This window comes from Carassius gibelio, chromosome B22 (genome assembly GCF_023724105.1).
Source record: "Carassius gibelio isolate Cgi1373 ecotype wild population from Czech Republic chromosome B22, carGib1.2-hapl.c, whole genome shotgun sequence".
Taxonomy (NCBI): domain Eukaryota; kingdom Metazoa; phylum Chordata; class Actinopteri; order Cypriniformes; family Cyprinidae; genus Carassius; species Carassius gibelio.
Window position 1 is genome coordinate 33,595,717 of NC_068417.1, and position 12,500 is coordinate 33,608,216.

Below are 12,500 nucleotides of genomic sequence, written 5' to 3' on the forward strand. Positions count from 1 at the left end.
CAGACCAGTCATGGGCCAGCTGCGAAAATATCGGATTCTCAGTTTCCTATAGCGAACCTGGGAAGAGCAGCTTTCTGAATTTGTCACTCATTTCTGTACAATGAGGAAGCAACGTATTATAGCTATTATATAACGATGTGAGTCAGGTATAAGTCCATCCAGTGCATAAAGAATAAATGCTAAAAAAACCAATAGCTAACGTAATAATAAACAATGATCCAGTGGGCCTAAACATATATGTATAATTAAACATATATGTATGCACTTGATACACATACCAACGACAAAAAGTATATTTATATGAACACTTTAATAAACTCCTCTTCTTTCTCCACAGGGCCCAGTATATTGGATGTTCAATGGTTTTGTGAATCTCATGAATTATTATGCATCCTTAATCGTCATGACTTTGACAGAAAGAGTATGTTATGTCATGCATGGCGAACAATAGACACGTTGGTGGAACAGAAATGTGTTTTATATAAGAGATAAAGCCAGTCATAGAGGATTCAGCACATATACTGTACAAGAAATGCGTGCGTTTGAAACAGAAGAGCATTATTGCCCTCTGCCTGTGATTGTGGGTAGTGTAAGTGTTATATATATATATATATATATATATATATATATATATATATATATATATATATATATATATATGTGTGTGTGTGTGTGTGTGTGTGTGTGTGTGTGTGTGTGTGTGTGAACTGCTAGCTTTTTTACGTTGCTTTGTTTTAATGTTTTCTTCTCAAATCAATGTAAATAAACAGCAGATTCCTATTGTGTTACCTATTTATTATTATTATTGTTTTGTTTATATTGTGTCCTGCAGAGTAACATAAAATAAAATTTAAATTACTAAATATTATTGCACAATATTTACACCCAAATGGATTTTATACTTATCATACTATATATGCTATTAATTTATTAGTATTGTTATTGTTATCGATTGTTCTCTTAAGATAGGTTCCTTTGATAAGCCACTGATTGTTTCCTTTAATGACACTGGCCCTTTAAGGAAAACACGTCACGCATACAACGGACCGGAAGCGACATGCGGAGCTGCAACCATCAACACATGAAACCATAAACCATCTTAAAGCTGCTTCCGATTCCTGCACAGATGACTGGGATGACTCCGCTGCTCTAAAGCGCAGATCTCGGCACCATTTAAGGGCACACGCCTCGGCTATTTGATAAGAGATCGTTTTAGTCCAAAGAGCGAGTCAGACAGCTGAAGATAGTAAGTAGTTCAGTGATGCATACTGGCCTTGTTTACTCAGACAGACAGCATGTTTAACATAGACAGCATGCTTTGATCAGATTTGTTTGTCATCCAGGGTTAAAAGCAGACATAAACATTTTTGTTAAATAATAATAATTTTAATAATAATAATAATAATAATAATAATAATAATAATAATAATAATAGATGTCATACTGTTGTTGTTGTTGTTGTTTGGAAATGTCTTTACATTTAGAAACAACATTTATTTTCTCTCTCTTTATAAAGTTTTGGTTATTGCTTAGCTTTCAGCAATAACTTAATGATAATAAATAACAGTAATACAATTAATTAAACCTCACAGGAACATGAATGCTAATTAAGTTGTTACCAAACATTTATTAATAAAAGATTAAGTTCAGAATATTAAAAATTATTTTAAAATGCAAGAATATTTGCTAAGTTTTTTTTTGTTTTTTTTGTATAATTTTATTTTTATTATTATTACATTAAATGTACACTCGCAGATTTTATTCTCCTCATATATAAATATATACTAATAGCACTAATAATGAGCAAATTTGGTTAAAACTTCTTTAGCATTCATGTTCCTGTGAGGTTTTATGAATTCTTGTGTTGTTGTTATTACTATTATTTAAATTATTGCTGAATTTTTTTTTTTAAATATAGAGATGTTGTAGAAGCTTGTTTGAACTGCTATATTTTATTTTAAATGTTATTTTCAATGTAATATTTTTAAATTAAAACCATTTATTTTTATTAGTAATAGTAGTAGTAATTTTACACTTGTTTTATTATAAGACAGCTGACAGTAACAACAAAGATATCTGTAAAACAAATCTAATTATTAAAAATAATAAAATAAGTTGGCCTATTTCTAAAAACATTATTGCAAAAAAAAAAAAAAAAACTACAATTCTATATTTAAGAAAAAATATTAATAACAAAGCCTGAGGTTACGTGTCTTGTTCATGGACAGATTATTTTGTGAAGTGTGAACCTACGATCTTTAAGGGCTTCGGTTTGATAATATATATATATATATATATATATATATATATATATATATATATATATATATATATATATATATATATTTAGTTCTGATGTTATTTGTCTAATCACAGGTCAATCATGAGTGCTAAAGCAGTGAGCTGCACAATAAAGTCACCCGTGGCGCTGCAGATTGGAGACGCTGTTTCTGATTCCTCTCGCCCCGGCGTCTATATAACAGACATCACCCTCGCCGAGCCCGTGAACGTGAGTATCTCTCGCATCCGTTCATAAAGGTCACAATTATTGATCGACCGGCATGGGTTTATTAATGCCCCATACACAGCTAATGCTGCTATATCTCCTGTGCTTGTGTCTAGATTCAGGAAATCTCTTTCAAGAACTACTACACGGCGTATTTGACGGTCCGTTTGCAGCGGAGACAGGGCGGTTCTGCGAAGTGGGTCACTTGTTTGAGAAATTACTGCCTGATGAGCAACCCTCATGCTGAGTCCGGGTCACATGACTATTTCTCCATCTACAGACATCAGGTTAGGAATGAGAAACAGACGGGAAACCTAAACATCCATTGCTTGGAAATGAGCAGCGTGAACATTCTGCGAAATATCTGCTTTTGTGCTGCACGTTAAAAAAAAAGCCACTTTGTGGAAGTTTAAACCTTCAAGGTTTTGGTTCTTTAACCACTACTTCGAATAGATTAGTGATGATCTGAAATTAATACTCTTATTTAAACAAAAAACAGATTTAGCTCTAATTTACTTAATAATAATTTAGTTAGAATTAATAACATTTTTAAGAGTTGTACACTGGAAAAAAGAATAATAAAAATACAACAACAACAACAAAAAGGTCTGGAGTAAGTTTTACAAGAAAATACTTCTTCAGTTTTTCTACTTAAGACTTCAACTTAGTTTTAATTCAATGTGCCACATGTATTTTCTTTGTAATTGTTAAAGTGTGAAATTTAAATTTAAATTAAATTTATGCATGTAGCAGACGCTTTTATCCAAAGCGACTTACAGTGCATTCAGGCTATCAATTTTTACCTATCATGTGTTCCCGGGGAATCGAACCCCCAACCTTGAGCTAGCTTGCTTGCTAACGCAATGCTCTACCAGTTGAGCTACAGCTAAAATTTACTAGCAATTTCTGAGTGATTTGTATATAAAAATAAATTGTACGTAAGAGTTTTTTTTTTTTTTAAGCTGAAGTGGCTACAGTGATCTGACAGGCCACATTAAAGCATGTCTAGTCAACCTTTTTGTTATAAAAGTTGCTGAATATTTAAACTGAGAATTGGTTTCATATAAGAAACAACAAACCACAAAGCTTATTGTGGCAGGAGTGCTATAAATAATATTTAGTGAGGTTGTTTTCTTTTATCAGCTAAAAACTATAATAAAACAATAAGCCCTAAGAAGCCGTGGTTTACAGTGACTTTAAAAGTAGCTACGGGGCGTTGTTCAACCCCTTTAGCTGTTACAAATTCACTGGGGCTTGTTGCTTTTAGAAAACGGTTATTCCATATTTGTAGCAAGGTTTCACAGAATAAAACAGAGGAAATAATGTGTAATGATTTAAATAAAAAACAGTATTCTTCCACCAAACAACGTAGTTCCTCAGAAACAGTTGTTGTTCCAACAAAGTGGTTGCCGAGCAACACACAGAAGTAAACAAAGGTGTAAGCTTCGAACACGGCTCAACCAATCAGAATCAAGGACCGCAACTATCCGTTTTATGTATTTATTTTTTTTTAAAGGTAATTGCAATTCAAATTGAATTTATAATTATAATTTTTTTTTCTCAGAATTTTTTAAAGTAAACTTTGAACTGTGAGACATAAACTTGAAAAAACAGGAAAGCAAGATAAAAAGTTACCCATTTTATTTATTTAATTAAATTTTAAATTTAAATTAAATTTATGCATTTAGCAGACGCTTTTATCCAAAGCGACTTACAGTGCATTCAGGCTATCAATTTTTACCCATCATGTGTTCCCAGGGAATCGAACACCCAACCTGCGCTAGCTTACTTGCTAACTCAATGCTCTACCAGTTGAGCTACAGGAACACTATTTAAATAATTATTTATTATTTAAATTCTATGACGTGAAAAAAAGTTAAATGTAAACTAAAAAATTGTGATAGTTTGAATTCTAAATGTACATCTCACAATTATGAATTTATATTTGACAGTTCTGAATCAATTAAACAGTTTCACACAAAACCTAAAATTAATTTTCGGCTGAATATTTAAATTACGAGTTAAGGTACAGGCACATTATCACTATCTTGGCAAACTTTTGTGGGCATTGTGTTGAATTAAAGTTAAACCACGTGGGGAAATTTTGCCCTCAAGCGAAAGTAAGGATTGCATTTAAATGACAACGATTTGCCGAAATAGGAAAAGTTTTTAATTTGCCTTTTGAAAACACTAGTGTACAGACAACAACAGTGTCAAAAAAATCTCCGTTCACACAGATCAACAAAAACTACTAAAAACGCATGTTTTATTCAAAATAAAGGCCAGTAGATGGCGATGTCACATTGAAAAAAATGAAACAAAAACACGTACTTGTAGTTTTAAAAACACGTATAAAAGTTTAACGTTTTCAGTGTGAAATGGTGTCGTGAAATGACCTCATCTTAACAGATTTTGAATTCTTCAAATTGTGCACGCATGACAGTTCGCTTGTGCGACAGATACCTTATTCCTACTTTTCTAAGCACGCAAAAGATGCAATCTTTGTAATCTTCTTATATAATTTCCTCTGAGACAACACCGTCAATTATGCCCTCAGGATGTCATCAGTTTTTCAATTAAAAAGCCCTAACCGTTTTGTCAGCCATCGCAGCAGCTCGCAGAACATTTTGTTTGTCATCACGGTGATTTGGCCCATTTGTGGCTCTCCGGGGATCTGATGTCCCGCTCTTTGATCTGTGAGTTGCCTGTAATGACTGCTTTAATGTATTGAGATCAGGCTCCCTCGACGCTTTTTAGCTCCGTTTCAAAGACACAAGGATATTAGACGTGAGTCCCTGACTGAACTCTCAGATGATTGGACCGTGAGTTCTGCGCTGTATGGCCACCTTTAGTGGGATCAGACTATTGAAAACCCCACCTGGGACGCCACACAGCTCTCACCCCATCTGCTCTAATCTGTATAAGCCAGTTTTTGATGTCAACAGACACTGCAATGATAAATAAGTCTTTATTAAGAAGAGGACAAATGTTGAAAACAGAGACCTTGCAGGTTTTTATAATTACATGGACATTTCTATTCAATTATATGGAGGTTTTGGTGAATTTAAAGGATTAGGTCACCTAAAAATGTCTAATTCTGTCATTATATACACCTAAACTTGATTTTCATCTTTATCGTGGAACACAAAAGATACATTTTTCATATAATGAAAGTAGTGCTGACAAACAATTAATCGCATACAAAATAAAAGTCATTGTTTACATAATATATATTTGTGTACTGTGTGTGTGTGTATATATATATATATATATATATATATATATATATATATATATATATATATATATATCATTAATTAGAATAAGATATTATTGAAAATAAAAACAAAAAATGTCTTGGCACTTTACTGAAATAAAGTAAGTTTAAGTTGCAATACAAAAATGATAATAAAAAAAGTTTCAATAATGAAAACAAATTTGATATACTTATAAAAAAATGTAAATGTAAAAATGATAACATTTTATATATAAAATAACTAAAACTAATAAATTGTTGTATACAAAATAATACTTCAATATTTAAATAGATGAAGTCCAAAAATGTCTAAAACTCACTAATTGCAATTAAAAATGTATAGATGTATATGAAATATAAATATAATAGGAATTGAAGAACATAAAAATGATTGAATATTAAAACTAAAAAAATTCAAAACTAAATCAAAATATTGAATATATCATTATACATAAATGTCATATAAAACTCAAACTACAGACAAAAATAGACAATATTAAAAAAGCAGTATATAAATAACATTTCACTAACACTGATATAAATAAACATAAATATGAATAATAAAAAAAAGGGTTCGGGTTCAGATTGACATTAGGGTAAGTAAGTGATATCAGGTTTTCATTGTTTAGTTTGAGCTAGCACAGAGAGTTACAGTACATGCTCACAGTCACAGAGTGTGGCATCTGCATGGTTTCTCTGGAGATGGCCTTCAAAATCTCTTCAAATCTCAGAGAAAACAAGCAGATAAGTCGGCGCTCTTGGCAGGCGCTGTGACTCCACTGCATCAGGAACTTCCCAGAGTGAAAAAGTGACACATTTTTTGCAGCGTCACTGTTTTTGACACATTCATGTAGCTGTTCTTTGAGATCCTGTTGGTCGGTGAAGGTCACGGCAGCCTCAGCCTAAACATCTTCAATCCACATGGAAACATTGGCTGCTTGCTCAAAATAATGCTACTCTGGGGGCAAAATGGCTTTCTTTCTTTCTTAAATTGAATTTATTTAGCTATATCATCCATAGTATTTTTTTTTTAAAGAAATGAATACTTCTTTTTATAACAAAGGTCAGTTAAATTGAACACAAGTCGCAGTGAATACATTTATAAATGTTACAAAAAGAAACTAAATAAAAAAGCATGCATGTTTTGAATATTTCTATGCATCAAAGAATCCTGAAACAGTCCCTCAAGAATCAGGCTGTCAGCTGAAGTAGAAGAAGCTTTGATGTTGTTTAGCTCAAACGCTTCACAAACATCAACCCCGACACAGACGTCAAGTGTTTGCAGCCGTTCTGTTTTGCAGATTACTACAAGAAACTTGTGAAATCAGTCTCTTTTGTCAGGGTTTCATTCTGTCTAGTTAATTGAGGCTTGGAAACGCACGTCCTTAGTGTCTCGGCTAAATTCTTAATCTAACCTCTTTTTGTTTCTTTGATAGCTGCATGAAAGGCCCCAAATTCAACCAAATGTGTGTCACTTCTTGCTGAGGTCTTCTCTTCTCTGTATTTGGGTTTGCAGATGTTGACGGAGCCTGACAGCGTAACCACAGTGAGACTCATCTTGCGACAGCCCTCCTCCGAATGGCTCAATTTCAGCATTGAGGAAATTAACATTTACCCGTGTGCAAAAGAGGTTTGCATGTACAACATACTGTCTTTTGTGCCACAACATAACAGGAAGTGTGAATTTATGCCTGCAATTGGACTGTAGGTTAAACCAGATAGTTAGAAGATTTTAGTTTGTTTTTGTTTTGCTTTATGTATTTTATTCTTTTATTTATTTAATGAGGTAGAATGTACATTATTAATGCATAGTCAATGCAAAATGTGACTCATTTACGCAGGTGTGGCTCATTTTCATCTGTAGTCTCAAACCAAACATTTTCTGTTTGTTAGGATTGTTTGTTTTTAGTTTTATTTTGTTTGCTTGGTTTTTGTTATGTTTAGTTTGCAGTAATATTTTATCAAAACCTACAAAGCTGATCAGTGAACATTATTTGTCTTTCCAGAGTCATGTGTTTTTGTTCATTTATTGTTTTTCTGAATTACTGCAAAAAAAAATGTTTGTTTGATTTGTTTTACTTCTTCTTTTTCTAATTTTGTTTATATTTGTTTGGATGTTATTTTTGTCTTCAAGTTTTCTTCTGTTTTTTTTTTTTTTTTTTTTTTTTTGCTTTTCTATTAGTTTATTATAGTTATTTTTTAATTTTTTTTTTTTTTTTTTTTTTTTGCTTGATTTGTTTTGTTTTGATTCATTTAGTTTAAATAAGTAGCAAAACAAAATTAAATAATGGATGTTATTTTTATTAACCTTTTCTTCTTTTATTTTTATGGTTTGTTTGTTTGCTTGATTGGTTGGTTTTCTGTGTTTTTGTGTTAGTTTTTTTTTTTGTTTGTTTGTTTGTTTTTGCACTTGTTGTTTTGCATTTTGTTTGCTTGTTTTTTAGTTTGAATCTATATTTAACCAAAACCTACAGAGTTGATCAGTGGATGTTAGTTATGTCTATTCAACACTCAAAGCTTATTTTGCTTTTCTGTGTTTATTTGAAGTTCATTTTATGGACTTTAATTTTGTTTTGCAGTTTGTTTGCCAATTCTTTGTTATTCATTTATTTATTTAGCATTTTGTTAGATCGTTTTTTGTTTTTCAAGTTGTATTAATCAGTATTTGACTAGAAGCTTGATGTGTTGTGTTTGTCTGAGAAGGACTCGGAGCGAGACGTTCCTGCCTGGATATCCACTCTCACACCTGTAGAGGAACCTCTTGATTTGAATGTGAGTAGTTTGTGTCTTACTGTGTAATTTTGGTGTATAATGTGCAACAGTTATCATCTAATGAATAATGAAAAACTTGTTAATTAACAGCATATACAATGCTCCCTTGGAAGACTGTTAATGCCATTTCATTTAGCAACACACAAGTGTCTCTGTAGTTTCTATGCATTTATGCAGCTGTGAGGTGTTAATTAACGCTGTGGCTTCAGAACAGTCTGAAAAGATAATTATGGAAATGTATGAAACCCACAGGTTGTGGTTTTTTTTCAATCACTCAGCATTGTGGCCATGTCCCAGTCTCATTCAGCTGTCATTTGCATTAGAAATATAAGACGCTTGTTTGATGGTTTGAAAGTGTCTCTTAAGTTCAATGATGAATGCTCAACTTAATGTTTATTTAAACACTTTCACCACCTGAAAAGCAGAGAAAGTAACCGTAAATCCTATATTATATTATATATGTAGATTTTTTTCTTTTCTTTTCTTTTTTTCAGCTTTTGGTTTGAATAGCACCTCAACAGTAGAATATGTTAATAAACAGTGTTGGGGGGTAACGCATTACAAGTAACAAGAGTTATGTAATCAGATTACTTTTTCCAAGTAACTAGTAAAGCGTTACTTTTAAATGAAATATTGTAATGCTTTTCTTTTAAAAGAAAGTTTCCCCAACACTGGAAACTAAATTTTCGGAACCTTCTGATCACTGCAAATAAGTCAATAATAATAATAATAATAACAAAGATCCACTGTATTTTTCTTGTACAAATGTTTCTTAAAAGAAAATAAATGTTGATTAAAATGAATTGAGTTCACGATTAATACAAGATATGGGCCAACGGGCTCCGAAAAATCGACTTTATTCAAATAGAAATAAAGTTTTATTACCCCATGACAGACATTTGTTCTTGTTTCAAGCATAAACTTATATATTAGAAAACAATACGTCATATTCAATCATGCATCTCAAGTTAATGTATTATTATTTACTGATAAATGGCCACCTAGCTTTGTTGATATAAACATTAAAAACCCTTATATCATCTAACAACAGTAACAACATCATTTAGACCAATGCTCAGAAACATCATATGCAGCAGGGAAATAAATAAATAATAATAATGAAAAAAACATTGATTCTTGCAATAATAATTCTCCTCTCCTCTCTATGACAGTACTTTACTGCCACTTGCTGGTCATAAGTGCAATCTGCAACTTCACAAACAAAGATTCTTCCCATTTAATTTTGGTTTATTTTTGTTTTGTTTTATTTTACACACACACTCTGCTGGCTGGTTAAAAACGATTTCAGGGTGAGCAGAGATGATGATTTCGGACTGCGCTATACCTTTAATAAACAGAGCCATGCTGCAGTTAATGTTTGCGTGTGTGTGTGTTTTGTGTTGCTTCGCCAGGGACTTCCTGATCCAGAGACGGTTTCCTCCAGCATTCAGCAGATGTGGGCACTCACTGAGATAATGCAGGCGAGCCAAACCGCAGCTTCCATCGGACGCTTCGACGTGAGTTGCACTTCTATCAGCCCATATCATTATCCTCCTTTTGTACTGAATTAACATGTTTATCTCATTTGCAGGTGGACGGCTCATATGATGTCAAATTGCTATCATACACATGACCGGAAAGCTGAAAATGTAACCATATTTCAACATCATGGACTGTATTCAGTTTATAATTATATTTCTTAAGGTAGTGACTTAAAATGTAATATTGGAATTACTGTTTATATACAGTGTGTTTTATTGATGTTTTATTTCATATTATTTATATCTATCTATCTATCTATCTATCTATAAGCGTACTATGCTTTTTTTGAGCCTTCCAGCACAGTATTATTACTCGCAAGCAATTTAAAATTCATTGGTCAAAAGTTATGGAGAGCCTGTATCTTATCAGTTAATATGTAAATTAGTTAAATTGTTTTATGCACTTGTTACTTGAATTAAATAATCTTCCTTGCATGCAAATGTTTCTCATTCATCTTAGACTCTGTCATAAACTTGTAAATAATACTAATTAATCTTAGTATGTAATTACATTGATGTACTGTGTAGCCTTCATTCTGAAGATTAATTTCATATTTTCATACCATTATTACCCTGCTGAAAAAAAAAAAAACTGCATAAAAGTATGTTTTGATGCTGGGATGCTGGTCCTTTGCCAGCACATGACCAGCATAAACCAGAACTTGACCAGCATAAACCAGGAAAAGGACCAGCATAAACCAGGAAAAAGACCAGCATAAACCAGGAAAAGGACCAGCATAAACCAGAACATGACCAGCATAAGTCAGCAAAGGACCGGCATAAACCAGAACATGACCAGCATAAGCCAGCAAAGGACCGGCATAAACCAGAACATGACCAGCATAAACCAGTAAAAGGACCAGCATAAACCAGCAAAGGACCGGCATAAACCAGAACATGACCAGCATAAACCAGCAAAAGGACCAGCATAAACCAGAACATGACCAGCATAAACCAGCAAAAGGACCATCATAAACCAGAACATGACCAGCATAAACCAGAACATGACCAGCATAAGTCAGCAAAGGACCGGCATAAACCAGAACATGACCAGCATAAACCAGTAAAAGGACCAGCATAAACCAGCAAAGGACCGGCATAAACCAGAACATGACCAGCATAAGCCAGCAAAGGACCGGCATAAACCAGAACATGACCAGCATAAACCATCAAAAGGACCAGCATAAACCAGAACATGACCAGCATAAACCAGCAAAAGGACCATCATAAACCAGAACATGACCAGCATAAACCAGCAAAAGGACCATCATAAACCAGAACATGACCAGCATAAACCAGAACATGACCAGCATAAGTCAGCAAAGGACCGGCATAAACCAGAACATGACCAGCATAAACCAGTAAAAGGACCAGCATAAACCAGCAAAGGACCGGCATAAACCAGAACATGACCAGCATAAACCATCAAAAGGACCAGCATAAACCAGAACATGACCAGCATAAACCATCAAAAGGACCAGCATAAACCAGAACATGACCAGCATAAACCAGCAAAAGGACCAGCATAAACCAGAACATGACCGGCATAAACCAGCAAAGGACCGACATAAACCAGAACATGACCAGCATAAACCAGCAAAAGGACCAGCATAAACCAGCAAAGGACCGGAATAAACCAGAACATGACCAGCATAAACCAGCAAAGGACCGGCATAAACCAGAACATGACCAGCAAAGACCTGCAAAAAGGACCAACATAAACCAGAACATGACCAGCATAAACCATCAAAAGGACCATCATAAACCAGCAAAGGACCAGCATAAACCAGAACATGACCAGCATAAACCAGAACATGACCAGCATAAGTCAGCAAAGGACCGGCATAAACCAGAACATGACCAGCATAAACCAGTAAAAGGACCAGCATAAACCAGCAAAGGACCGGCATAAACCAGAACATGACCAGCATAAACCAGCAAAAGGACCATCATAAACCAGAACATGACCAGCATAAACCAGCAAAAGGACCATCATAAACCAGAACATGACCAGCATAAACCAGAACATGACCAGCATAAGTCAGCAAAGGACCGGCATAAACCAGAACATGACCAGCATAAACCAGTAAAAGGACCAGCATAAACCAGCAAAGGACCGGCATAAACCAGAACATGACCAGCATAAGCCAGCAAAGGACCGGCATAAACCAGAACATGACCAGCATAAACCATCAAAAGGACCAGCATAAACCAGAACATGACCAGCATAAACCAGCAAAAGGACCATCATAAACCAGAACATGACCAGCATAAACCAGCAAAAGGACCATCATAAACCAGAACATGACCAGCATAAACCAGAACATGACCAGCATAAGTCAGCAAAGGACCGGCATAAACCAGAACATGACCAGCATAAACCAGTAAAAGGACCAGCATAAACCAGCAAAGGACCGGCATAAAC

At 33.9% G+C, this 12,500-nt stretch overlaps 1 protein-coding gene across 2 annotated transcripts; it reads left to right on the forward strand.

Moving 5' to 3' along the window:
- The first annotated feature begins 1,038 nt into the window (after window positions 1-1,038).
- Window positions 1,039-10,516, forward strand: nicn1 (nicolin 1). Of its 2 annotated transcripts, none has more exons than XM_052589266.1 (7): window positions 1,039-1,246; window positions 2,377-2,509; window positions 2,623-2,793; window positions 7,279-7,392; window positions 8,466-8,534; window positions 9,947-10,051; window positions 10,126-10,516. In XM_052589266.1, the coding sequence occupies exons 2-7, from the start codon at window positions 2,384-2,386 to the stop codon at window positions 10,165-10,167; spliced, it is 627 nt and encodes a 208-aa protein (XP_052445226.1). In that variant the 5' UTR covers window positions 1,039-1,246; window positions 2,377-2,383; the 3' UTR covers window positions 10,168-10,516. The 2 variants fall into 2 exon arrangements, with proteins under 2 accessions (XP_052445226.1, XP_052445225.1); XM_052589265.1 differs by having other exon boundaries at window positions 1,049-1,246; window positions 8,463-8,534.
- The last annotated feature ends 1,984 nt before the right edge of the window (window positions 10,517-12,500 follow it).

Excerpts from the sequence above, each read along its gene's own strand:
- nicn1 (XM_052589265.1), top strand. The coding sequence starts at position 2,384 with ATGAGTGCTAAAGCAGTGAGCTGCACAATAAAGTCACCCGTGGCGCTG. Across the intron at positions 8,535-9,946 it reads AGGAACCTCTTGATTTGAAT|GGACTTCCTGATCCAGAGAC; the intron begins GTGAGTAGTTTG and ends TTGCTTCGCCAG. Across the intron at positions 10,052-10,125 it reads CTTCCATCGGACGCTTCGAC|GTGGACGGCTCATATGATGT; the intron begins GTGAGTTGCACT and ends TCTCATTTGCAG.